The sequence below is a fragment of the Silurus aristotelis genome (assembly GCF_946808225.1).
Source record: "Silurus aristotelis genome assembly, chromosome: 12".
Lineage (NCBI taxonomy): Eukaryota > Metazoa > Chordata > Actinopteri > Siluriformes > Siluridae > Silurus > Silurus aristotelis.
In genome coordinates this window covers 17,534,915-17,559,545 of record NC_139585.1, presented here as the reverse complement: position 1 = coordinate 17,559,545, position 24,631 = coordinate 17,534,915, and the positions used below count along the sequence as shown (strand labels likewise).

The 24,631-nt window shown below is 36.6% G+C and overlaps 3 protein-coding genes across 16 annotated transcripts; 2 read left to right on the top strand and 1 right to left on the bottom strand.

Annotated features, from left to right (window-relative positions):
* Positions 1-286: 286 nt before the first annotated feature.
* Positions 287-19,195, top strand: zc3h7bb (zinc finger CCCH-type containing 7Bb). 7 transcript variants are annotated; one of them, XM_083555589.1, is made up of 22 exons: positions 287-490; positions 8,495-8,555; positions 8,645-8,681; positions 8,779-8,976; positions 9,090-9,248; positions 9,586-9,666; positions 9,774-9,833; positions 9,925-9,967; positions 10,119-10,351; positions 10,469-10,766; positions 11,093-11,151; positions 11,271-11,370; positions 11,465-11,626; positions 11,741-11,946; positions 12,053-12,153; positions 12,300-12,481; positions 13,091-13,167; positions 13,376-13,626; positions 14,187-14,292; positions 14,479-14,587; positions 14,689-14,822; positions 15,079-19,195. In XM_083555589.1, the coding sequence occupies exons 2-22, from the start codon at positions 8,497-8,499 to the stop codon at positions 15,112-15,114; spliced, it is 2,691 nt and encodes an 896-aa protein (XP_083411715.1). In that variant the 5' UTR covers positions 287-490; positions 8,495-8,496; the 3' UTR covers positions 15,115-19,195. The 7 variants fall into 7 exon arrangements, with proteins under 7 accessions (XP_083411715.1, XP_083411719.1, XP_083411720.1 ...); XM_083555593.1 differs by having other exon boundaries at positions 293-490; positions 11,310-11,370; XM_083555594.1 differs by lacking the exon at positions 287-490 and adding an exon at positions 7,180-7,395 and having other exon boundaries at positions 11,310-11,370.
* cby1 (chibby 1, beta catenin antagonist) lies at positions 1,043-2,883 on the bottom strand. Of its 6 annotated transcripts, none has more exons than XM_083555608.1 (5): positions 2,748-2,883; positions 2,350-2,437; positions 2,006-2,111; positions 1,804-1,916; positions 1,043-1,319 (listed from the first exon to the last, which is right to left on the bottom strand). In XM_083555608.1, the coding sequence occupies exons 2-5, from the start codon at positions 2,425-2,427 to the stop codon at positions 1,239-1,241; spliced, it is 378 nt and encodes a 125-aa protein (XP_083411734.1). In that variant the 5' UTR covers positions 2,428-2,437; positions 2,748-2,883; the 3' UTR covers positions 1,043-1,238. The 6 variants fall into 6 exon arrangements, with proteins under 6 accessions (XP_083411734.1, XP_083411736.1, XP_083411738.1 ...); XM_083555610.1 differs by having other exon boundaries at positions 2,350-2,441; positions 2,748-2,839; XM_083555612.1 differs by having other exon boundaries at positions 2,739-2,825.
* Positions 15,141-24,594, top strand: tefa (TEF transcription factor, PAR bZIP family member a). Of its 3 annotated transcripts, none has more exons than XM_083555598.1 (4): positions 15,141-19,341; positions 21,602-21,979; positions 22,260-22,480; positions 22,693-24,594. In XM_083555598.1, the coding sequence occupies exons 1-4, from the start codon at positions 19,251-19,253 to the stop codon at positions 22,906-22,908; spliced, it is 906 nt and encodes a 301-aa protein (XP_083411724.1). In that variant the 5' UTR covers positions 15,141-19,250; the 3' UTR covers positions 22,909-24,594. The 3 variants fall into 3 exon arrangements, with proteins under 3 accessions (XP_083411724.1, XP_083411723.1, XP_083411725.1); XM_083555597.1 differs by lacking the exon at positions 15,141-19,341 and adding an exon at positions 20,408-21,021; XM_083555599.1 differs by lacking the exon at positions 15,141-19,341 and adding an exon at positions 20,670-21,021 and having other exon boundaries at positions 22,644-24,594.
* The last annotated feature ends 37 nt before the right edge of the window (positions 24,595-24,631 follow it).

Below are 24,631 nucleotides of genomic sequence, written 5' to 3'. Positions count from 1 at the left end.
GAAGAAAGCTTGGCACCAAAATCATGTAATTTATGTAAAACAAAAGGGGGAGATCTGATCAAAAATGGGTTTATATGAAAAAATGGAAAATGTATTAAAGATTGGCCCAGTCTGTGTGATTTTTTTTGTGCTTCTAAAAAATTGCTATTTTGTGGGGGTTTTTTGCATATAGTTTTCTTTTTATATGTCAACCCTGAGAGCTTTGGATTTGAGTTTTTCAATTATATGACATCAGAAACATTTGTGTTGATTTTGTTGGGCTTCAACAATGCCAGATCACCGGCCCAGTTCAACTTGGGCACAACTTGGAGAAATCGTCAGGGAAGTCTCACATGTTCCGCTCACAATTTTGCATCGTTCATTTTGGACAGAAAATTATGATTTAAAGAGAGTCAATACGAAAAGCTGCACGATTTATCTCCAGATCAATAGTTTTGGCAGAATTCACCCGTGTTTCAAACAGACTGGAAGTGAACACGGTTTGCCCAAAGTGCGTGAAGCTAATGTGCACAAAACACGCCGCTGTTTTATCAGTAAACCCGGGACTAGTCTACATTCGCTTTAATAAACCATTTACTGCCTTCATTTATAATAATAATCATCATCTGCTTATTAGGTTTGATAGAAACTAACAAATGCAAAAGGGCACATACTTTTAAACCCCACTGTACGTGCCTCACACCACATACACCAATCCCCACAAATCCCTACAAAACCCAAGTAATCTCCTTTTCTGAAGAAGTGATCAAGCAGTGCAGCAGTTTATTCAGCAAATAGAACAGAGCTGAATCATTTGGCCTGCTAAGATCATTGTACCTGACTGAAAAACTTGAGTATGTATAATTCTATTGACAGTTTGGCTTTATGGTTGATAATAATAATAATAATAATAATAATAATAATAATAATAATAATAATAATAATAAAAGCTGTTGTATGGCTCTGTTTGTAATACTTCTTTCAATTGGATCACCAGTTGTACACACATCATGCCATTGAAAAACCTTCACAGAGATCATTTAAAGTAAAGAGGACACTTGACTAAGAAAATATTTCTTTATTACTTATACAATTAGTAAAAGAGCAGTTTTATGGAATATAATTTGAAAAATTACAATTTCATGCGAAACATCACAAGAAGTCAAGTCTCCTATTTAAATAGCATAATAAATCATTTCTATGAAGAAAAACAGAAATGTTGTATACAAAACACAATAATCTGAAATCCATGCTTCACATCAATTCTTGTGTTTGTAGTGACTCTTCACGTCGTCTAATTCTTTCTGCATTAGATGTGACTCAGCTGTGGTTTCCGAAAGCTAATAGAGATTACATTAATTATTAGTAAATGTTGTTATTTTAATAATTTTATTTCAATGTAATATTTTATATAATTTTCGATGAAACGATAATCAGAAATTATCTAACAGAAAAATATAGCAAACAAATAGAAGCTTTTATATAAAAACACTTAAAAATCTTAAACCAAGTCAATAAAAAATTTAACAGTTAATATCGTTCAAGAATAATATAAACATTGCCTGAAGCTCAGGAGGCATCAGTTAGATGAGGCCAAATTCCCAGACAGTATTTGTTCATTCATAAACTTACCATCTAAGATTACAAAAGCAAATCATGTGTGACTTTTGGAGCTTAAAAAAAAAATCAAAGCTACAAGAACTTAAAATTGTTTTTTGATTAAGCATTTAATTCTTTTAGAAATTGCATATACGTTTTAATGTAATTACATTGATGATAGATTATATACTCTGTATACACCTGTAAACTGAAGAGTAAACTTACCATATCTAACAAAAGTTCAATCTTAAGCTTTAGAAGATTGTTTTCTTCTTCTAACTGCAGATTCCTCTTCTTCAGTTTCTGCACCTCTTTACTGGACACATTAGGTCCTGACTCTGTGACAAAGTGACAAGCTGTAAACACACCACCAACAAAAAGCCATGAAATACTTTGTTTAGTCTGTTCATCAGGAGAACGCTTTTACCTGTGATCCACTGCCCATCTTCAAATTTCAAGCTCTGCCCTCCAATGTTCATCATAGGAGCTCCATACTCCAGTCCTAACTCAATCTCCCGAGTGGATCGATCCAACTGTTAAAAAACAAATGTATTAGACTGTGGATTTATTGAGTACTAATAAAAAAATAATGTGTATGTGTGTGCAATTATTACTCATAATAGATATAATAAAGATATTATTACAATTAAATATATATATATATTACTCATCAAAATTAGTAACAGTATGTTTACATATACAAGAAATAACATTTATTGAATTTTGAATCTATGAAGCATAGAAATACTTTAGTCAGTAATTATTTCTTACTGTATGAAGGTTAGAGAGAGATGCTGATTTCCGGGGTGGTGTTTTCTTGGGGCTGAATGTGTTGCCAAACAGAGGCATTTTGTGGTATCTGGCTTAGAAATTAAAGCAAAAATGAACAAATCTGTGAGTAAGAATTTCAACAAGACATTTACAATGTTGACACAATAATCAAGTCCATGTTTCGTGAAGAAATGTGCGCCAGAGTTGCAGTGATCAGTGAAATACAAAGCTGCACAAACCGCGGTTTAACACTGTGCTTTAAACATTAGCGTCAAAGCTACTTACAGTTACAACATGCAAGTCAGCAGAAAGCGTGGTGCAGGTGCTGGTAATACACTGTTAAATAGATCTACTCTAATGTTAAAGCCTTACTGGTGCTAATGCATTACGGTTCTTACTTTGATCCAGACAGTTGGTTTACGGTTTGATTTTTTTCTTGCGGAACAAAAATGTGTAAACACCAGGAGACTTCCGGTGGCGCTTAGCAACAGCGGACATCGCTCTTTATTTGATAAAAGTCCAATGTAATGGAGAATACAAGACATTTTAGTCTCTTAGACATCATTAATATAGAATACGCCAGAATTATATATTAAAAATATATACATATGAAGGGCTGCTTCTTTAACGGTGTTCAACAGCATCATTGTTTGCTGCTAAACCTCAGAATGGACTGTACGACGAACAGGGAAGAATTGTGTGGACAATCAAACCCACAAGTGGTTCTTTAGTTAAGTTTTGCCACACAGTCGGAAGCAAACAATTGTTCAGTATGTGTTTGTCTGCTGTGGCATTAAGATTTTTCTTTGCTGAATTTGAACTCAGCTTTAACTCAACTAAACTGAACACATTTGGTTAAACTGGAACACTGCCCTAGTGCCAGCTTTCCTGCATTTATGGTCTCACTGACCAGTCATAATATACAGACTGATTAATTCTGGTCTTTACTCCTTGATCTAAACTTTATTATTTAATTATTTTCACATATTGAAATAATAATGTCATCATAATAATAATACTAATAATAATTATTATTATAATGATGATGAAATAATGTCACTTATTTTACAGAGCAAGACAACAATCTAAATCACAAAAGTAAAACCACTTCTTAATGGCCCAATTGCACCAAAGTTAAAGTTCCTTATCAATGTCCTAATCTGAACCCTGCTGTGATGCTGTAGCAGGACCTTAAATATTACTTTTAAAAGCCCTGCAATGTGGCTGAATTAAAACAGTTCTGCAAAGACAAGTGCAACAAAGTTTCTAAACAGTGAAGTGAAAGTCAGATCTCCAGTTATCATTTGGCTGCGGTGGTTAAAGGTGGCATAAGCATATTAACCAAGTTTTGTTAGTTTTTAAGAGGATTAAAATGACAGTGCAAAAAAAGATACTTAAAAGAGGGAAACGATTGTACTTGTTACTAAGACTGAAACGTCACAATATGACAATTATACAATTCTATCATCAATAAATAAAACAGTATAATTATAAAATTATAATATGCAAATCATGCACTGTCGAGGACTAACATGCATGCGGCCTAAAATAAACACCACTGGTTTTCATTGCCCATGCACAGATTCTATTAAAAAATGTCAAGATGAACACTAAATCAATGTTTCTATATTTCTCCCAAATGAATGCAAACTGGGAAACCACTGGCACATTATCAGGTAATTTGTTTTATGATGGACTGGTCCCAAAACCGAACTGACTACCAGAGCCAGAGCCAGAGCACAGCGTCTGTATCAGATACTCTATTTTGATTATCTAATCATAACATGCATAAGTAAATTAATTAACTTAAGGTAGCTCATTAGACCAGATACTTGATACTAAGTTATCCTTAAAAAATTGGACTATAATTAATTTGTAATTTAAAGTTTAAAATTATTTTCTCTCCTCTGATTTAATGATAATATTGGCTTGTTAAAAAAAAAATCATTAAAAAAATCATTTAAAAAATTCATTCAAAGCTGATGTGCCATGACTGTGGTGCCAAACATAAGACACATTTTAGGGCCACTACCAAACAGAATAATCACAACAATAAACAGTTTAGTGGTGAAACTGGTGTTTGTCAAGTCAAGTCAAGTTTATTTGTATAGCGCTTTTCACAACAGACATTGTCTCAAAGCAGCTTTACAGAAATCAACAGTCAAGGGGAATAGTGTGTATTTATCCCTGATGAGCAGCCATGGCAACTGTGGCAAGGAAAAACTCCCTTAGATGTAATGAGGAAGAAACCTTGAGAGGAACCAGACTCAAAAGGGGAACCCATCCTCATTTGGGTGACATCAAGAGTTTGATCATAAATCTTTCAACAATACAGAACACTGGAGAGTGAGAACTAACATGAGTACTGGAGTATAAGATTATAAGTAAATGTTCTTTCAACAGTCTTTGGTATTAAAGTAGGAGCTACTGAGCTCAACATTTGTGATCATCACAGATCCAGCATCAGCTTCTCCATGCCAGAGCCTTTAAACACTTCAGGAAGTCCAATGTGAAACTAGATGGCTCAGGATGTTTGCGAGTTCGGCATCTACTTCTTTAAAGTCCATAATCTTCATGAGGTGGGACGTGACTGGAGCTGGCCAAACCTCAGAAAGCCTTGGGATGGGGAGAGAAAGAGAAGCAGTGGAGAGGAATTAGCGTAGCTGCTGTTCATGATATTAACAGCACAAGTTGATAATGTGCATGTGATCAGATGTTCTGGAGCACAAGGTTATGATGTGATGTGTGTTATGTGTAGGCTTTGCTAAAAAGATATGTTTTTAATCTACACTTAAACTGGGTGAGTGTGTCTGAGCCCCGAACACTGTCAGGAAGACTATTCCAGAGTTTAGGAGCTAAATGTGAAAATGCTTTACCACCTTTAGTGGCCTTTGCTATTCAAGGAACTACTAGAAGCCCAGAGTTTTGAGATCTCAGGGAGTGTGATGGATTGTAGCGTGTTAGAAGACTGAAGAGATAAATGGGAGCCAATCCATTTAGTGCTTTATAAGTGAGTAGCAGTAGTTTGTAGTCTATTCGACTCTAGTCTATTGTCACTATTCAGTAACGTTGGTTGTTAGCCAGGCCTTCAGACCCAAATAATTATTTTTGCAGCTGTGTCAGTATGATGGATTGCTGCCTGCTATGGCAGTCACATATATTAAATCTAAAAAGATATAGTGAGGTAAGCATGCATGACCCTTGCACAAGGAAGACATTCAAAATCGTGAAGTTTGACAGGGAAATTCATGTCAAACTTCACGATTTTGCATGTTTTCCTTGTATATATCCTTCCTTGTTACCTTCCTAAACCTCTCCGAGGCCCTCTAGTGACTGACTTCTACACAGATTTTAACCCTGTCTATTCTCATTAAGTCCAAGAAATCATTGGCTAACTGATATTTAAAATTACATCTCCACAAATAACTTTATGTATAATGTTCTGTCATTTTTCATGTGACCTTTATATCTCCCCTAATATTTTGCTCTACAATAAATGAGTTTTTAGGAGTGATTGGTAATAAATGAAAGTACTTTGTTGATTGACATGTTTGGACATAACAGTTAATACTTTTCCAGTACACAAATAAAGAAGTTGACAGCTCTGTAGCAAAGCCACTTAAAGCCTGTTACCCTTGGTCTTCAGTACACTTTTTTTAACAGACCCTCAGCATGGAGTTCTTGTAGTTATTCAGGCATGTTGCTCATTTAGTTTTTTTAATAGCTTGTTGTACTGATGTAACTTTATATAAATATTATTGTTATTATATTTACATATTAATTAATAAGGATGTAGTTGTCACTAGGAGTTAACCATGCATCTTAAGTTGTATTCCAAGTTGTATCAGCCTCTGCCTCCCATATTGATGTTTCTGTTTATTTAATTAAATGCTCTGCTTTTGCACAGGTGGTCATTGCTGATGTATGTTTCTTTATTAAAGTGTTCAAATTGATTTTACAGATGCATGTACTGTTATTGAATGGTCAAGAAAGCAGATTCGAGACCACTCTGTGCACCTGGGGATGGTTTCACGTCAACAGCCTAAAGCTTAATGAAGTTAATGAGCAATTCAAGAACTTTAAGGACGGATTTAGAATGTAATTAATATCAACAGTCTAATACTATGGCTTAGAACCACAGATTGCATTAACAGTTTTGCTTTTCAGCGCCCATCACAGCGCACCTCAACAATGATGGAACCGTATTTAATGAACATTTGGTTCCACCCAGATAAGGATGGGTTCCCTTTTGAGTCTGGTTCCTCTCAAGGTTTCTTTCTCATGCCATCTCAGGGAGTTTTTCTTTGCCAGTCACCACTGTCTTGCTTATCTTACTATTTTAAGGAACTTACAGGCACTAAACTCATACACTCGTTTATAGCTGCTTAATCTCTGTAAAGCTTCTTTGAGACAATGTCCATTGTTAAAATGGATATACAAATACATTGAATTGAACTGAAGAAAGCTTGGCACCAAAATCATGTTGTTATTGTTTAATATTTTTATTTTTATTTATTTATTTGTTAAGGTCAACTTATGCCACCATTATAACAAAATGCTAGGAAAACAGAAATGGGGAGATCTGATAAAAAAAAAAAAAAAAAAAAAAGGGTAATGGTAGCAAATTATAGGAGAAATTCAAATTTCTGTAGGGAAATGTATTAAAGACTGGCACAGACTGTGTGGTTTGCTGTTTTTTTTTTCCATATAGTTTTCTTTTTTTTTTTATATCTCAACCCTGACAGCTTTGGACTTGAGTTTTTATGATCTGAGATTAGAACTCTTTTTGTGTTGCTCCCTGACCGTCTCTCTTTAGGACCCGCCGTCTCCACTCACCGGTCCAGTTCAACTTGGGCACAACTTGGAGAAATCGTCAGGGAAGTCTCACATGTTCCGCTCACAATTTTGCATCGTTCATTTTGGACAGAAAATTATGATTTAAAGAGAATCAATACGAAAAGCTGCGCGATTTATCTCCAGATCAATAGTTTTGGCGGAATTCACCCGTGTTTCAAACAGACTGGAAGTGAACACGGTCTGCCCAAGGTGGGTGAGGCTAATGTGCACAAAACACGCCGCTGTTTTATCAGTAAACCCGGGACTAGTCTACATTCGCTTTATTAAACCACTTACTCACTTCACTTATTATAATAATAATAATAATAATAATAATAATAATCTGCTTATTAGGTTTGATCGAAGCGTTTTATGGGTGTTATATATAACACTGTTGTTGAATGTGGAGTTTGATTTCCTATGCACAACTTCTGCCAGACGCTAAGCTAGCTAATGCTATACCATGAAATACACGCCGCACGCTAATAATTAGCTTGTAGTTATATGTGCATTCAAATGTAAAAGTTTTGTGCACGTAGAAAGTAAACCCATCTGCCTGCTACCGCGGTAAGATCGCTATTTATCGCCTAAAATGCTTGTTGTTAGCCTCCGTGTCTTTAGAGGCCCAGTACGAGAGTGTAGCCTGTTAGCGTGGCTCCAGTTTATTACAGGATAACGCAGCACTTCACTACTATATTTTACATTGGGTAACGGAGCTGCTTTTTACTAATTGGGATGTTGAATATTTAATCTGATCTTAAACTGCGTAGCTAATTTGCAACGGTGAATGTTAATGGTCCATGTTTATGAAGTTAACAGGTAAGTAAAGCTAATTTCGCTGACAGACCAGATAACCGTCCAGCTAACGAGCCGCAGCCTGTGAGACCGTTCAGTGCTACTACATCAGGAGAAAACCTTTATTTATGTTAGCAAAGATTCTTTTATAAATATAATCCTTTAATGATTGTGTTTTCATAAACAAATATTCCCCACAAAGGATTTAGTTACATGGCAACCGCGTGTGTGTGTGCTGTAAACACATTTTGGTTTAGAAATTCAAGGCTACAGGATTGTGGGGTTTTATTTATTGAGTGGTTATTTTTATATTCCCCTAAACTGGAAACCAGTGTTTAGAAATGTAAACACGTCTAAACGGATCTCTCAATCGCTGTTGTCCATACAAACATCAGTAAAATGTCTTTCTTTTGTTGCATTTGTCTGCTCCATTTTATCATTGATCAGTGCCTTATTAAAGGTTGTTTATCAGTATGGTCTTTGCCTCTTATTTTCCGATTTATTGTTTTTGCAGCAATGGATCCAGAAAGACTGAAGCGCAAAGAGGAAATCGAGAAATCCCTGGGATTCATTCAGTATGTCCATTTTGCCTTTTTCCTAATACGACTTGCACGCCAGAATGTACACCTTGGTTAATTAACAATTGTATGTTATGGTTCTGCAGGTCATCTTTGCCTTTTCCTGATCCTGAGGGTTATGAGGTCAGTGTGTTATCTTATTACTCTGTGTAATGTACGGCATATTCATTGCCAACATGTTGAGTAATAAAGTGATCCAATGTTTCTGTTTGCTTTGCAGGCATTTTTGATGCAGTTAGTTTGCAACTTGCTGGATGAAGGCAACACAGTGTTTCGTGAAGGAGACTGGAGACAGGCAGCTGTTCACTACAGCGAAGGTGTAAACGTAGCCCGATATGCCCAGTCTGAAGCACTGGTTATTCCACCAGAATTGCTTGAAAGTCTCTATGTGAACAGAGCATCTGCACACTATAGTCTTGTAAGTGGGCATTGTATTCTTTCCACCTTCAGTTGCTGAACATAATAATCCACCCTTTCTAGTTAAGCCTAAAATCAATTTTCTAATGTTTTTGTGTTTTTGTCATTGTTTAGGAAGAGTATGAGCAGGGTGTGCAGGACTGTGATTGTGCACTGGCTGTGTCTGAGGGCAACAGGAGAGCACTCTACAGGAAGGCGCTATGCCTGAGAGAGCTGGGTCGATTTAGAGAGGCTTATGAGTGTGGCACTGGGTGCCTGCTCGCTTCCCCTCATGCAAGTTCATCCTGTTTTTTTTTTTTTTTTTTTGACATGCAAAGAATTTTCTTCATTCAAAAGAATTTAAATGCACCCAAGCCAGACACTGCTCAATCAAATTAAATATATAAACATGCACACAACACTACCATGTTGAATATTTCATCTCTCGAGCTACAATACGCCATATTGTTACATCCCTGCTTAAAACCATAATTCATTGTAGAAAAAGGTCAATACATACAAGTCTTGCCTTGTGCTTGCCACAACAGTATTTAATGTATTAGTTAAATATAGCTGTATGTATTATGAGAATGTCTTTAAGTATTCTATTATTTATTCTTTATCAATACAGGACAGACAAGTCAGTGAGTTGGCTAAGGACCTGGCCAACAAACTTGGCCTGAAAATCCGCAAAGCCTATGTTAGTCCTCAGGTATGTGACTATCTCATATTCTTTATGGTATTTGTGGAAAAAATGGATTAGAGACATTTTAGAGGAAGCTTGCAACCAGTCTGTTTTTTTTATTCCCCAATGCTCAGGTTGAATCCACGACATCTGGCCCAGCAAGTAATGGGGAAGCTGCACCTTCTACAGGGGAGGTAGGTATATGCTTTTGTCTGTTTCATTGTTAAGACATAATTTGTGTAAAAATGTTTAGTCCAACATTTCCAATATTCAATCTTTTTTCAGACATCCTCAAATGGTCTGGAGTCACTGACAGACATCGGATCAGGTACAGCTGCATTTTAAGATGCTTGAAAAGACAACTTTTTTTTTTTTCTTCTTCTGATGTTTGCTTTGTGTTTATAAGACAGTGGTGATTACACAATTTTAAATAGTTGCTGTGTTCACTGTGTCTGACCCTGTTTTTAAACAATGTCCAGATTTGTCAAGTGCTCAGTGCATACCTGCACCTCTGGCTACACCAATTCCAGTCAGTGATGACCCTGCAATGCCTTCGCTGAGTCCCATAGTTTCCCAGGACACACCTGAGAGCCCCAGTCAGGGGCCCACTGGGCAGGTGCAGTACTCTGTGCCGGTGTCTGAGGATGTGGGTGAATGTGTGATAAATCCAAATCTGGACAGTTTGCTGGAAAAAGGAGCCGAGGTCAGCGTGGTGAGTACATATTATGCACTTTAGGTTTATTGGGCTGAACAATGTTAAAGAATCTTTTCTCAGTCACTGGTAGTATACATGAGAAAATGTATTTAAACTTTTTTTCTCTGCCTCTAGAACCCTGTTCAAGGTGCCATTCCAACAAACCTTCCAAATACGGCTGTAGGGTTGCGTACTACCTACCCATCTGGTATCCCAGCCTCTTCATCCCCGCTCACGCCGCCTTACTTCGGCTCCACTATTAGTCCCCTCACTCAGCTGGACTCTTTTTCAGCACTTGGCCAGAATGAGAGCTCGCAGGCCATGGAGTCTCTCATCCCTTTTTCTGCTGGGGCTGGAGAGGCGGTTGGGAGGGCTAGAGCTGAATCTTTTGGTGCACAAGGACTTGACTCTCTCTCCGAGTATACATTGCCAGGTAATTATTTGTTCTAGCTGTCAAATGCACCAAATCTATTTATTTGTTTTTGTTGTGATGTATCAGAAATTGGCACATGACTCGTACTGACTCTCAGATTGGTCCCTTCAAGATTGTGTTAAGATTATGTACATAACTTTGTTAGAACTTTCCCAGACTGTGTCTACTTTCGATTTACTTTACTTTCGATTGTTAATTTCTGATCTTTTCATCCCCTTTAGCTGTTTTTCTTTGAAAGATCCTGATGTGTTCAACTTTGATATAATTGCAGCACTGTTTTATGTTCTAAAAGATACATTATGCTTATTTCCTGTTGATGCACTCAGGAGGAAGAGTCTCTAGCAGTTTCTTTTCTGGATTACGGAACCATAGTACAATTCATTCAGTAAGCAAGTTTTGCCATTTCACTCATTATGCAGTCTATCAATTCTGCTCATCTGTTTACGTTCTGAACATTTAGTATATTTTTTTCCAACAAGCGCTTTTGATTTATGGTCTTTGTAGAATGGCTCAGCTGCCACCAACCTTTCCCTCTTATCCCAGAATCCACTGGCTGCCACCCATGAGTTCAGACAGGCCTGCCATGCCTGTTACAGTCGCATAGGTACTGTGTGTGGCAAATCTGTCAAAGCTGCATTTTTTAATATACATCTGCATTGCTTTTAGAAATTATATTTTGATATTTACTTCTGATGTAGGCCCTCGAGTCATGGATTACAAGTATCAGCCGGAAGCAGCTCATCGCTGTAAAAGAGATGTGCTGCTCTGCCGCCTCAAATCATCTGAAGACACCACATGGAAAAGGATACGGCCTCGCCCTGCTCGCAATAACTTCCTTGGAGCATTTGTTCTTTGCAAAGGTATTAAGATGTATTGCAGCGTTTAACTTATGTCAACACGATTATGAGTGTAATTAAATTTTCTGCTACACAAAAAAATTGTGTTTGCTGATTATTTTGAAACTCTCCATGCAGAAGTTCAGGAGCGCCAGGAGTGCCAATATGGTGAAAACTGCACATTTGCCTATTGCCAAGAGGAAATAGATGTGTGGACCCAGGAGAGGAAAGGAGCTTTAAGTCGAGAGCTATTATTCGACCCCCTGGGAACAAATGAAAGACGAGCACTGAGTGTCACTCGCTTGTTGCAGATTCATATGGGCATGTTCATGTTCCTCTGTGAGGTACTTTATCACTGCACCAGAATATATTATAAATTATAATGTTCTCTAGATGTTTACCTGAAATTGATCTCCGGTCTGTTTTTGTGTCCGTTCTGCTTTGCTGTAGGAATGTTTTGACAGTAAGCCTCGCATTATCAGCAAGCGCAGCAAAGAGAACCTAGGTGTCTGCTCCAATCTAACTGCAAAGCATCCTTTTGATGATAACAAGTGAGTCACCTCTCTTCAGGGTTTTTTTATGCACTTTTATAAGTCTTTAAATTAGATGATTAGATCAATTTAGTATAATGTAGTCCCTCATTATCAGTATATTTTGACCCCACAAAAACGTGTGTATGTTGCATGCGGTATGGCAGGTGCCTGGTGCACGTGGTACGCTCAGCCAATGTGCGCTACAGTAAGATTCGGCCACTTCATCCACTATGCCAGTTTGATGTTTGCCGCCATGAGGTGCGCTATGGCTGCCAGAGGGAAGACAGCTGTTCTTTTGCTCACTCAGTTATTGAGCTCAAATGCTGGGTGCTGCAACAGGACACAGGTAAACAAAACACAAATATTAGTTACTAAATGATGTGTGTAAAATTCCTTCCAGGTTTGCAATGTTTTGGAAAGATGATTTCTTCGTAATCTTGTGTGCCTGTTGATCACCAATAGCAGTTCCAGACACAGTTCATGTGCACGTAGTGGGAACTTGAAACTTGAAATAAATGTTTAGGGCAAAACCTTAAAAACAGAAGTATGTTTGGGAGGACCAGGAAAATAATGTACTTTTATTAAGGTTATGCACGTGACCAGTCTGTCCTTCATTAATATAGTGATGTTTTAATTGAGTTTTATTTGTTTCAATTTATGGCTTTGTGCTGGCAGCTTTGAAAAAATGTATCCTATTTTTTTATTAATGCAAATAATATACATTTTCTTAGTTGTACAAATATTTGTATGGAACGTTTGTACCTGACCTAGTATACAAGCATAAATGAGGGGTTTGACCAATAAATAGTAAATTAAAGATACAGCTAAAACAGATAGTAACCTTAAATATATATTTTTTTCCTTTAAGGTTTATGTATTTCTTTTATTGATGAATTATGTAAATTAGAGAAATATTTAACCTTGTCTCCCTATGGCTTTATACATGCATGATTAGGGATCACTCATGAGGAGATGGTGCAGGAGTCGAAGAGACACTGGCAAAGACTGGAGCAGAATGCACAACGACAAAAGGTGAGGCTCTTAAGGACTTTGATCCAAGTTAGGTGATTCTCCTCTATCATTTACCTTAAAAATGGCCTGGTTGCCTAATCTTCCTGGTTTCATACATTGCATCAAAGGTTTGCAATTATTATGTAGCTGTTATTATTAAAGCTGATTTGTGCAATTTTATACAAATAGTTTTTAAAATGGTTTACCTTACCCACTTTGTGTCTCTCAGCCCATACATATGCCTCATCCAACCAGCAGCACTAGCAGTAATTCTATGGGCAGTGCCAGTTTTGGGACTGGAGGAGGGGTTGGAATGGGAGGTGACGGGATGGGAGGTGGAGGCTCAGGAGGGGGCACATGTGGCCGAGGCCGTGGGCTCAACCTCAAGATGAAATTTGTATGTGGCCAGTGCTGGAGAGAGGGCCAAGTCAATGAGCCAGACAAGGCACTGAAATACTGCACTGCAAAAGCCAAACACAGGTGAGCCTAATTAAACTCTTGAGCCTACTACTACTACTAAGCTCTTTGCTGGTTTTAAACAACCTTTGTTTTCTTTTACAGCACTTTGACATTGGTTGTCAATAAAAAAATAATTACCCTAAACACAACTTAAATTTATTAAAGAAAGATAGACTCAGGAAAGGTCATGTATAATACAATTATGCTAATTAGCTAAAAAGTATTTTACTAAATTGCATCTTAGTTTATATGTGGCTGGGGTGACATTTATAGCTTGAAATATTTTCATTCGAGCCAGGCTCGAATAAAATAGATTTATTTGATCATGTAATGGGTGGGAAATAAAGAATAATAAGCTATAATATACAGCTGAGGTATTTATTGGAGACTTATTTTTATTTATTTATTTTTTTTCTTAATGATTGTTAGTCACTTATGTTTAGTCTGACAACAACATAGCTCTATTAACTATTTCTTAAAGTCAGATGCAATTTATACGATTTTAATGGCAGCTTATATTTTAAATAATAGACTGCATTTTACCTGACATTTACCCTCTCTTTTCTTATTTATACTTTCAGCTGGACAAAAGAGCGGCGGGTTCTGTTGGTAAAATCGTTTGAGAAGAAAAAGTGGGTAGTTGTACGGCCACTGCCTTTCTCTCGAACTTACCCCCAGCAGTATGATGTAAGTTCTGAGCTATTTTTCTCGATTGCTCATGTAGGTGGCTACACTCTTATGTCCCAATCATAAAAATATCATAGACTTTGATTAATTTTGTTTAAGTTCAATAAGTTTTAAATGAATGTTGTCAATGTAGGAATTTAAAACAAATGAAGTAAAGTAACTCATAATATGGTTTTGTGTTTGCAGATGTGTGTTCATGTGATGAAACAGAAAAAGTGCCACTATATTGGGAACTGCTCTTTTGCGCACAGTTCAGAAGAGAGAGATGTGTGGACCTACATGAAGAACAACAGTTGTGAGTGTCATGCATTCAGTCTGTTAAGCGGTTTGTAAAGTGAATCTATTTTGTGGTTTTAACATTTTAGATGTTAATTTTTTTTGTTATCACACTTGCAGTGAGAGACATGCAGCAGATGTATGATTTATGGCTATCACTGACCAATCAGAACCGTCGATCAGAGGGGCCCATGATGACACCACCTCCTGAAGAAAAACAGAATGCCATGCCAGCTGACTACACTGAGTCAGTGGTGGGTGGTTGGCCTGCTGATGGTTTTTATTGTTGATTTAACATTTTAAAGAGTTAATAGTACAAATATAGACCTTTTTTTCCAGTATATCTGAACTGTTGCAAAACTCCTCTAAAGGTACATGATGACGTACTACATGGAATTTGGATTTATTTCACCTATGTTGTCACAGTCAAGGCCTTAGTGAGCTTAGCTATTTTTAAACTGTTTTGTTTGACTGATTGTGCTTATGGTTTTGTATGTCTTTGATTGACAGGCTGGACAGCGCATGTCAGGAAGTGGGGAACTGTGACCTCAGCCAAAGCATTGAGTGGTAGGCCATGTGACTACCTGGATGAGGCTTCCTTTCACAAAAACCAGTCAGTTTTTGTCCATTCCCCTCAGTGCAAATTTAGGATGCACTTGTAGTCTCCTGCTGACAGTCTGACTGTAAGCCTAAGAAGGTGACAGTGAATACAAACATAGATGTTTTCTTATTCATGCCCAAATACATTTGTCGACATTACACTTGGCTGCGTGTGTTGTATGCAAACTGATAATGACAGCCTATGTAATTTAAGGTCACTTTAATTTTCGAAAACCAAATTATGCCAGTTTATTAAACAAGTGGTTTCAAACTCCATATTCTTGCCATATTGGCAGAAGATATGATCATATGGCCAGGAAAGGCCCTTCAAAAGAAATGTGAAAGTTATTGAGCAAACCTTAGCAGTCAATCAGGAAAAACAACTTTGCCTGTCTGGCTGTTTCTTTAAAGAACAAGCATGTAGGTTTGCTGCCTGTCTATCCCCACTATCCAGCCCTGCGTGCCCAAACTTGCTTTTACATTCAGTTTGCACTGAGTAAACTGTGAATGGGGCCATGTTTTGTAATGAGTAAAGGTGGTCATTGAAAGCATTGATTGGATAACAGCCTGCTCTTCCTGTTCAGTATGAGCTGACCAGTAAGATTTAATATACTTTACTGTTATCATAGTTTTGTGGAGTAATATGATGGCTTTGACTGTGTTTCAGAATCATTACTGATTGGCATTAGACACATTTAAGATTTTTGAGACCTCTGCCATCATAAATTGTAAATTTCTCTGATAGATTCTAAAATGAGTTCTTTATTCTTAATAGTTCAAAGTGAAACAGATTCACAGATGTTCACCATAATAATGACTTCTTTCGGGCAAAAAACCTAAATGAATTTGAACTTTGAGGACTTGAGGCAGATAACAGTGTGCCTATGCATAATTATATTCCCTCCAAATAAATATATATATATATATATATATATATACACACACACATACACTCATGATATACCTTGCAACTTTTAGTAAGCTCTGTCCATACGTATGGTGGACATACATATTTACTATACTACTAATGATTATTGATAACCTAGCAGAGTAAAGCTTAATTAAAAATAGCCTGACCTTGTATTGATTACATAGAACCTGTTGTTATTGAACTATGCTATATGACTTGTATTGCTGATTAGATGATAGTGATTTTTCTTCTCGCTTCTGTGAGGGTCATTCCAGAAATGTCCGTTTCGTGAGGTTGCCCCCAGCCTTTAGCACCATCTTAAATAAATAACTGTAAATCTTACTGTTGGCACATTTTACACCTCAGAAATGATGAGAACTATGAATTTAAAGTAGGTAATTGCCTGGATGCAGCATGTTTGAATACAGTGAGTGGGTTTCTGGAATGATCTTAATTTATGCTTCAGTGAGGGATTGTATTATTATTACTACTACTACTATGATTGATAATGATTACTATTATGACTGTCTATCCTCCTATATTCTATTGATATATGTATATGTTAATTGCAATGTATAACTCTCTCTTAAGTATATGTATCAATGTATGATCATAAAACATAACAGTAAAGAGTCAATGTATGCAGAGGGATTTTCAATTTAGGGAGGAGATCCTGTGGACATACATGTGCTTGAGGTTTTGAGATGGCCATTAATACATTTTTGGGTTAGATAACAAGTACAGTGTGATTGTGCAAAGTGGCCATTCCCTATTGGTTTTCGTTTTATTTGTTTAAAAAGTGTTTTGTTTCAGTTTCTAATGGGGTTTGATCTACCATGTGTCTTTATTTTACCATTGATGGGACTGGTGGATTAATTGTAATAATAATATTAATAATAATATAGAGATAATTGCGTTTCAAAATTTTTCGCCGTTGGTTCTTATAAAGTCCTCAAGCACATGTATTGTTCGCTGTATTGTAAGGAAAAACTAAGCATACATAAGGTGTTTATTTTTTATTTTTTTGCATAGCACCTAATACAATATAAACATAAACAATTATAAATATCCTCAACGTATATAATCTTTCTTCTTCAGTATATCATAAATATATTCATATTCATACTTAGACAACTTTAATAATGAAATAGATGCAAGGTAGTGGATGGGTTTTGTGGTTTGTTTTGTTGGCTGATGTGGTTGGTTGTGGCATGCAGCTCCAGTTGTCTGTTCTCCTGTGGAACATCAACTCTTTCCACAGAATTGGTATGTTATCTGGTTTTGGTAGCAGTTTCAACTCTTGATGACAGGTAGACAATCATAGGAAGTGTTAGTAAACTGAGAAGAAGGTGCAGAGATACTCAGTTAATGGACACTGTCTCATTCATGAAGATGTTTGCAAATGGTCATATTAAAGGGCCAGAATCTCCGGCCACTGGTCTCCGGCCCTTAGGTTAAAAGACATCATCATCCACTCAACTAAATTACATCCCTGTATTTTCAACTTAGGTTTCATTTGAATGTGAACATGATATTTTGGATTTTCTTGGACTTTGAATTCTTCCCTAAGTAGTTTGAACAATTACGGAGAGATTACACATGGTTAGACCTTTGTGTTAATACTTTCTAATGCCAAGTCTCCATTTTGAATGGCAGACAGTTCAACATTGATCTTGACATGATGATCCATATTTTATCCTGAAAAGATGTCATGTCTTTTCAATAGAACAAAGAATTATGGGTAATGTTTAAGATGCTGTTCTCTGTCAAGATTAATTATTTTTCAACTAATAGATGAAAGAAAAATCAGGGTTTTTTTGGAAGAAGAAAAAAAAAAAAAGCCTCTTTTTGTACTGTATTTTTACATTGTTTTTGTTTCTCCTTTTTGCTCCCTTATTGGAATGAATATGGAACACAGTGGACCAAATCTCATGAGTGCTTAACAATAAACAGATTGTTTTAGAATGTGTGGTGTTTATTTTTTAAAGTACAGTTTGATGTTATACAGTAATTAGAGGTTACACTATAGCTGTGCTATAGCTATATAACTATAACTGAACAGAACAAATAAGTTGAGTAACAGCTTGCTTACAACATTTTCTTTTATAACAAAATTCTGTTAATCTGGAACAATTCTAATTAAGATGGATTCTGGCTGCCTGTGTGACATGCTTTTGGATATCTTTCAGGCCTGAAGTTGGGGCATGTTGACATGGTTTACCTGAGCTGACAATGTGTGTGGAAATTTCCCACCACTTCTGCCTGATTCCTTTTTCACAGTGATGTTTCGTTATTACGTGTTTAACAAAAAAAAAATTTAATATGTAGTCAGTCTACTATTTTACCTATAGTTTATTTAAAATGTGGTGATATTGCTTGTTTAATGATAATGTTTAATAATGTCTAATAATTGCTAGATAATGACAGTTAATACATAGCTAGTTAATTTTAATAACAGATGTCTAACCTGTAAATTAGCAAAAAAGAAACTGACAATGCATAGAATGCATTGCAAACTTCCTCTAAATAAGTTGGCAGGGGAACTTGTAAATCTTTTGAAATTAACCCCTAGAGGGGGAGTTAATAGAAACACGATTTGAATTGGAGAGTGATGTAACAGGCCTCTTTCTAACAAGATCTTTCACTGATACGAATAGTTATTATTTTTATTAAGACGAATAGTTTTTATTTTTTGCTTAAAAAAAACACATTTTGTTCAATAATACAAATTTCACTTGTCAAAGCGAACACGGTAAATGTTGCAAATGTAATGTTAATGTTCGAATAAGCTTTTTGTTTCATCAAACAATATGTTGTACAGTGTCCATTGCATTAACGTTGGGTTATTTTTTATAAAGATATCCACACACGTGCTTTTGGTGTGCTTAGATAACCGATCTTTATTCCTATTGGCTGGTAGGCGCACTATGAGCACTTCCGACGACCAATCACAGATATCAAAGCTCACAGAGTAATTAACCTCAAAGAGCCGGGAGTGGCGTTTATTAAGTGCGCGCGCGCCCCGTGCAGAATAAAAGCAGTTCAGAGGCGTGTAAAGTTGAACAACTTCAGTACAGTTTGTGCGTTTTACTTTCTTTCCTCTAAAGAAGCCTGTAGAGAGAGGGGAAAAAAAAAACTTTACTTCTTGTCTTAATTTATAATTTGTTATATCATGAATGGTATAGAAATGTCGTCAGATATGCCGGATATATTTAAAGCCCTGCTTGAGCAACCTTTCTCCTTCATCACTTTCAATGACGACGGTAAGTATTTTGTATGCGTTGTTCAATTCGACACCAGACCTTGTCATTGTATAATAAATTGCTCCTTATGGATCATAGTAAACTATTGCATCATGCATATTTCTAAATATACAATTCATATGTAAAACCCTACCAATCGTCAACAGTCTTGTATTACAAGGATCCAGTACAGACATGCTCTAACACGACTTGCTAAACTACTGAAATAATGACCAGATTGAACCTGTGTGCCAGGGCAGGTACTGAGTCTCTCCACTGGATTTGGGCACCAGTAACCCAGTAGGGAAGGCAATGGCCTGATTAAATTAGATATTTACATTTCATACTTTTATCTGCATACAAATGTATCACATTACGAAACACAATACAAACTAGAGAAATCAAGATGAACCGATATGCTACATTAACCGCAGTTTATATGAACTTGGCATCTAATCGAGCTGTTACACACTGCCACATACATCTAACATTCTAACAACCTCGTCTACATTTAGCCCTGGCATATTAAATTCATGATCCATATGTGGTCCTTCTAGTATACATAAGAATATAGTAGTAGTAATAATAATAATAATAATATATATGCGTATACGTTGAAATGCGCTTGTTTATTAACACCTGGTATTAGACTTGTTTATGTAGATTAAGTTTGTGAAGAAGGTAATACTGATCTTTTGCTGAGACTCTGACTCTCCGAGCAGCATGTTCACGTGCCCATTTTACCCGCGCCACTGGCATGTTTTTAAGATCCGGGGCGTGTAAAGCAGCACATGAGGCATGATGGTAAACCTGTTATTACAACATGGTCATGTATGTACGACACGTTATAAACGTCGCCTGTGATTCCTCCTATGCTTAAAAAAAAAAAAAAGAAATCGTGTTTTGCTATTAATGACGCAGTTCGCTCCTTTGGTAACAGGAATTCCTGCCAACGTATGTAAGTCTCGCGAGAGTTTGGACCTAACGTGGGCACCGCCTCCTGGACTCCAGCTTTCTCATTGGGCTGTCTGCGTGTATACAAAATGAAAGCGGCACGTGCAGGGCCATGTGATTGCGCGCGCGCGCGTGTGTTTGCGTGCGTGGAGCAAAATAACATCGTGTTTATATACGTGTGTATGAAATCGATTCATTCAAATGCATTACTTAATTTGAACATTACGTAAAAATCTCCATTATTTAAATTTGGACCTCTACGCTATAAAGCAATGTGTGTGTGTGTGCGTGTGCGTGTGTATATATGTGGGTGTGTTTGTGCGCTTGCGCGTGTTGGAGAACACAGGCGCTCCCGGGGCTCGTGATTAGCGCACTCTAATCCTACTACATTATTCATGATGCAGAAGTGTGATTGGTTCGTCTCTCTGAGTACACTGCTGTATTTACACGATGTGGGCGGAGCTTCGTGGGAATATGAAGCCAGCTCTTCGCGTGCGAGCATGGAGAATTGGGTGAAAGGCAGTGGTCTTTTTGATAGGGTGCGGTAGTGTCCACGAATGTTTTCGCCGAAAATAGTAACTAACAACTATTTAACTCGTATATGTTGTAAATCTGAAAGAAAGACAAACAAAATGTCATCCAAACCAGTGCGTTTGGACGAAGGCGGCGGTCCTCCGGGTGCGTTTCCAGTGACGTTAAAGAAAATACTGGAAAATCATCCTCCGGATTTGTTGGAATGTGCAGATGGTACGTAGGTCACGGATTTCATCCCGAAAAATTAAGGGAAAAAACGTGGTTAGAAGTGTAAAGAATGCAAATGAAGTTGAGGAGGGAAGAGTCATAACAAAACCTGGTATAAAAATCTAGATTTTGGCTCCAAGTTATGACACATGCATGTGAAATATATACTGCATATTAAGTAAAAGCAGTACTTATTGCATGTGATACATGTCGTGTATTATGATATTATAATGTATTTAGGTTTTAAATCAATCTACCGATTTGTTTAAAACAGAAAATAAAATAAAGGAATAAAGGCAGTGATAATACCCAGGCCACACTGAAAGTATTATTGTCAGTTTGTAGTCACAATAAAAGTATGCAAATCGTGGTTTATGAGTGAAACGAGTGAATTTCTATTCTGTGTTTTTAGAATAAACACATCACTTGCATTACAATCACACTTATTGACATGTGATAGTAATTATGTTTGATTCTTATGATGTCCCATTCTCAAGCATGTTTATCAGTTACATTTTGTTCACCTGAAGCCTGATAATATAAAGCAAATGTAACGCTAATTTAATTTTGTGTTTTCATGTTGTAGAAAATGAGAAAGAAAAGCTTTCAGGAGATGAATTGGACTCTGGAGGAGGAGTCAGTGGACTGGGGCCATCAGCTGCCTTGACCCCTGCTATCTGGGACAAGACAATTCCATATGATGGCAAAACCTTTCATCTTGAGTACATGGATCTTGAGGAATTTCTTATGGAGAATGGTATCCCTGCTTCTGAACAAGTGCAGCAGAAGAGTCTTTCCAAAGAGAGCTCCAAGCAGTTGATAGAGAAAGCTCCTACCATCATCCCAAAGACAGAACCTGGCCCAGCATCTCCAATTTCTCTCCTGCCAACCATGGAGTTGGAAAACTGTGAGGAAGAAGTAATAACTATTGTATCGAACCCTGACTCAGTGCAGACCAAAACAGGTGAGAAACAATAATTTTAGGTTATGACCAAGACCTACAGCTATTAGATTTTACACTTAGTTTAATATTTGAACCTGGTGTATAAAAGCAAATTAGATGCTAAACAGTGCAGTGCTGTATTGTCATACAACTTGAGAATAAAGAGATGTTTTCTTTAAATAAATTCATAAAACATGGGGGGGGGGGGTGTGACTAATTATGCATTATTAGAATTCTATGCATTCGAGGGTGCTTGTGTTGTACACAGTCTGGCTCAGTGCATATTCTGACCACATTTCAGGCCCAACCACAGCGAGAGAATGTCTGACACCAGACCCCATTAACCCGGAAGAAATTGAAATATCAGTGAACTTCGAACCAGATCCTTCAGATCTTATAATTTCCAGTGTACCTGGAGGAGAACTCTTTAACCCTCGTAAGCATCGCTTTAATGAAGAGGATCTGAAACCACAGCCCATGATTAAGAAAGCCAAAAAAATATTTGTTCCTGAAGATCAGAAGGTAGGTTTATAATTTTAATTAGAGGTGTGTACAGGTCTGTTGTTTTGACTGCCTTTGATATTTTCAAACAAAATCACTTTTTGGCGGTGGTGATTGGGGGGGGGGGGGGATTTTAATTTTTATAAAAAAAATAATAATAATTGAGTACTAAACATTTTTACAGCAAACCATGCTTAATGCATTGCATTCAACCTGTTCGCAAACCATTCCAGGATGAGAAATATTGGCAGAAAAGGAAGAAGAACAACATTGCGGCAAAACGTTCTCGAGAAGCCAGACGGCTGAAGGAGAATCAGATCACAGTCCGTACAGCCTTCTTGGAGCGGGAGAACTTCGCTCTAAGGCAGGAGGTGGCTGAGCTGCGCAAGGACTTGGGACGCTGCAAGAAAATCGTGGCTTGCTACGAAGCAAAATATGGATCACTGTAAGAGTCTGATCCTGGCAAACAGCTGGACAGTTTGTTTTGTTCATAAGAAGTCAGTAAATCCACATCACCACAACTGAAACTATTACTCACATATTGCCTTTTAACTAATTTACTTTATTTACATTTTATGATGCTAGTACAAACCTTTGATACTCTTGAGAAAAAAAAGAGCCTTTTTTTTTTTTTTAACCCCAATCTGGCTCCTGGGTATCAGATATGGGTATGTGTTTAGTAAAGTGTTGCAAGGGACAAATTGAAGACTTAAAGTGATTAAAAAAACAAACAAACAAAAAAAAGTAAATTAAAATAAGCCCAATTATCACATTAGCCCATTAAACCAATCGTATCTGCCTAACTGTACCTGTTTGTTTATATAAATTTTTGTATTTAAATAATTAACTTTTTTTTTGTACATTTAACTGGTATAAATGGTACCTGTAGGCTGCCTACATAACATGTCCATAAGCATTACTTAAATATTTTAATAAAGCAATATTGGAGTATATTTGTATGGCTTAGGTCTAAGGTGACAGGTTTTAGGAAGTCTTTGCATGAAAGCAAGATATTAAATATATTTGCTTGAAGTGTATTTGGTGTATTGAATTCTCTTCAATTGAAATATTAATGATCAATTTGCAATTCAATAAAACATCACATGTTGATAGTCTTTAATAAATACTCCAACATTGACTTATAGAAGATTAATTAAATGTATATAAACTTATTTTATAACAGGCCTGTGTCGATACTCTTAAAATGTTGAGTTAAAATGTCACTTCCTCACTAACACTAAAAATTGGATGATGCCTCTGTAATTCATTGATTTCATTGTTAGTTTCATAGAAGGATAAATATAACGGGTGAGTGCACGTTTTTCTGTGCTTTATTGTAGACCTGTTTTATCTGTGGTGAAAGAAAGGGGCTTTTCGCTTATTTACGATCAGAAGCATTAATACCCACTACACATTTGATGGCAGGGTTTATTTCTCAAGGTAGAAAAATGGCTATACCGTCTTAGATCAGAGTTTATCAGGGACTACTTTGCATTTCATTATCTGTGCATTTACTTAAGCTGCTTTTGATATTTGTAGACTATATGATATCTGTAGATATTATACATTAACTGATTGAATTATGTCTCTGAAGTTTTGACAACCTTTTCGACTATCAGCTAATATATCTGTGCTTCCTAAAAGGATTGATGTTTGTCTCATACTTCACCAAAAGGCAATTTTCCACCAGGTACTGCATAAACATTTTTTAAGCAAAAAGAAGCCCTTTAAGTGTGAAGTTTTAATGAGATTATTATTGTTCACCAGGGGTTGGTGTACTGACAAGCTCCAGCTAAATGAGCTCAAACATGGTTCGAACTGCAAATAATAAAAGATCAGGTTTAATCTTGAAGGGAAAAATGTTATGTACCACATTTTTTGTACATGTTTAATTAAACTTATGTTAAAATAAGGATTTATACTTGTTTCTATAACTAAAGGGTCTGTTGCTGTTATCATTTCAAATCCAGAGTACAGTTATCTACTTTAACACACCTACTAGGGCAGAGAACTAACTGATTCGCTGAATCAAGTTTGTGAGCAGAGAAATAGTCTGGTTAATAAAATATTGCTTTATAACTGTGCTGAATGTTTCATGCTTACATTTGTTATTAAAGAGATGATGTGTCTTATTATACTGGTCTTTGTGCTATTTTACTCCACAGCAAACAG

Coding starts and splice junctions, on each gene's coding strand:
- cby1 (XM_083555608.1), bottom strand. CDS start 2,427: ATGCCTCTGTTTGGCAACACATTCAGCCCCAAGAAAACACCACCCCGG. Junction 1,917..2,005: donor AGATGGGCAGTGGATCACAG/GTAAAAGCGTTC, acceptor ACTTTGTCACAG/AGTCAGGACCTAATGTGTCC. Junction 1,320..1,803: donor TTGAACTTTTGTTAGATATG/GTAAGTTTACTC, acceptor AATCTCTATTAG/CTTTCGGAAACCACAGCTGA.
- zc3h7bb (XM_083555588.1), top strand. Junction 10,767..11,092: donor CTCCGAGTATACATTGCCAG/GTAATTATTTGT, acceptor TGATGCACTCAG/GAGGAAGAGTCTCTAGCAGT. Junction 11,627..11,740: donor AGCATTTGTTCTTTGCAAAG/GTATTAAGATGT, acceptor CTCTCCATGCAG/AAGTTCAGGAGCGCCAGGAG.
- tefa (XM_083555597.1), top strand. CDS start 20,832: ATGTTTTCGCCGAAAATAGTAACTAACAACTATTTAACTCGTATATGT. Junction 21,022..21,601: donor TTTGTTGGAATGTGCAGATG/GTACGTAGGTCA, acceptor TTCATGTTGTAG/AAAATGAGAAAGAAAAGCTT. Junction 22,481..22,692: donor TTGTTCCTGAAGATCAGAAG/GTAGGTTTATAA, acceptor AAACCATTCCAG/GATGAGAAATATTGGCAGAA.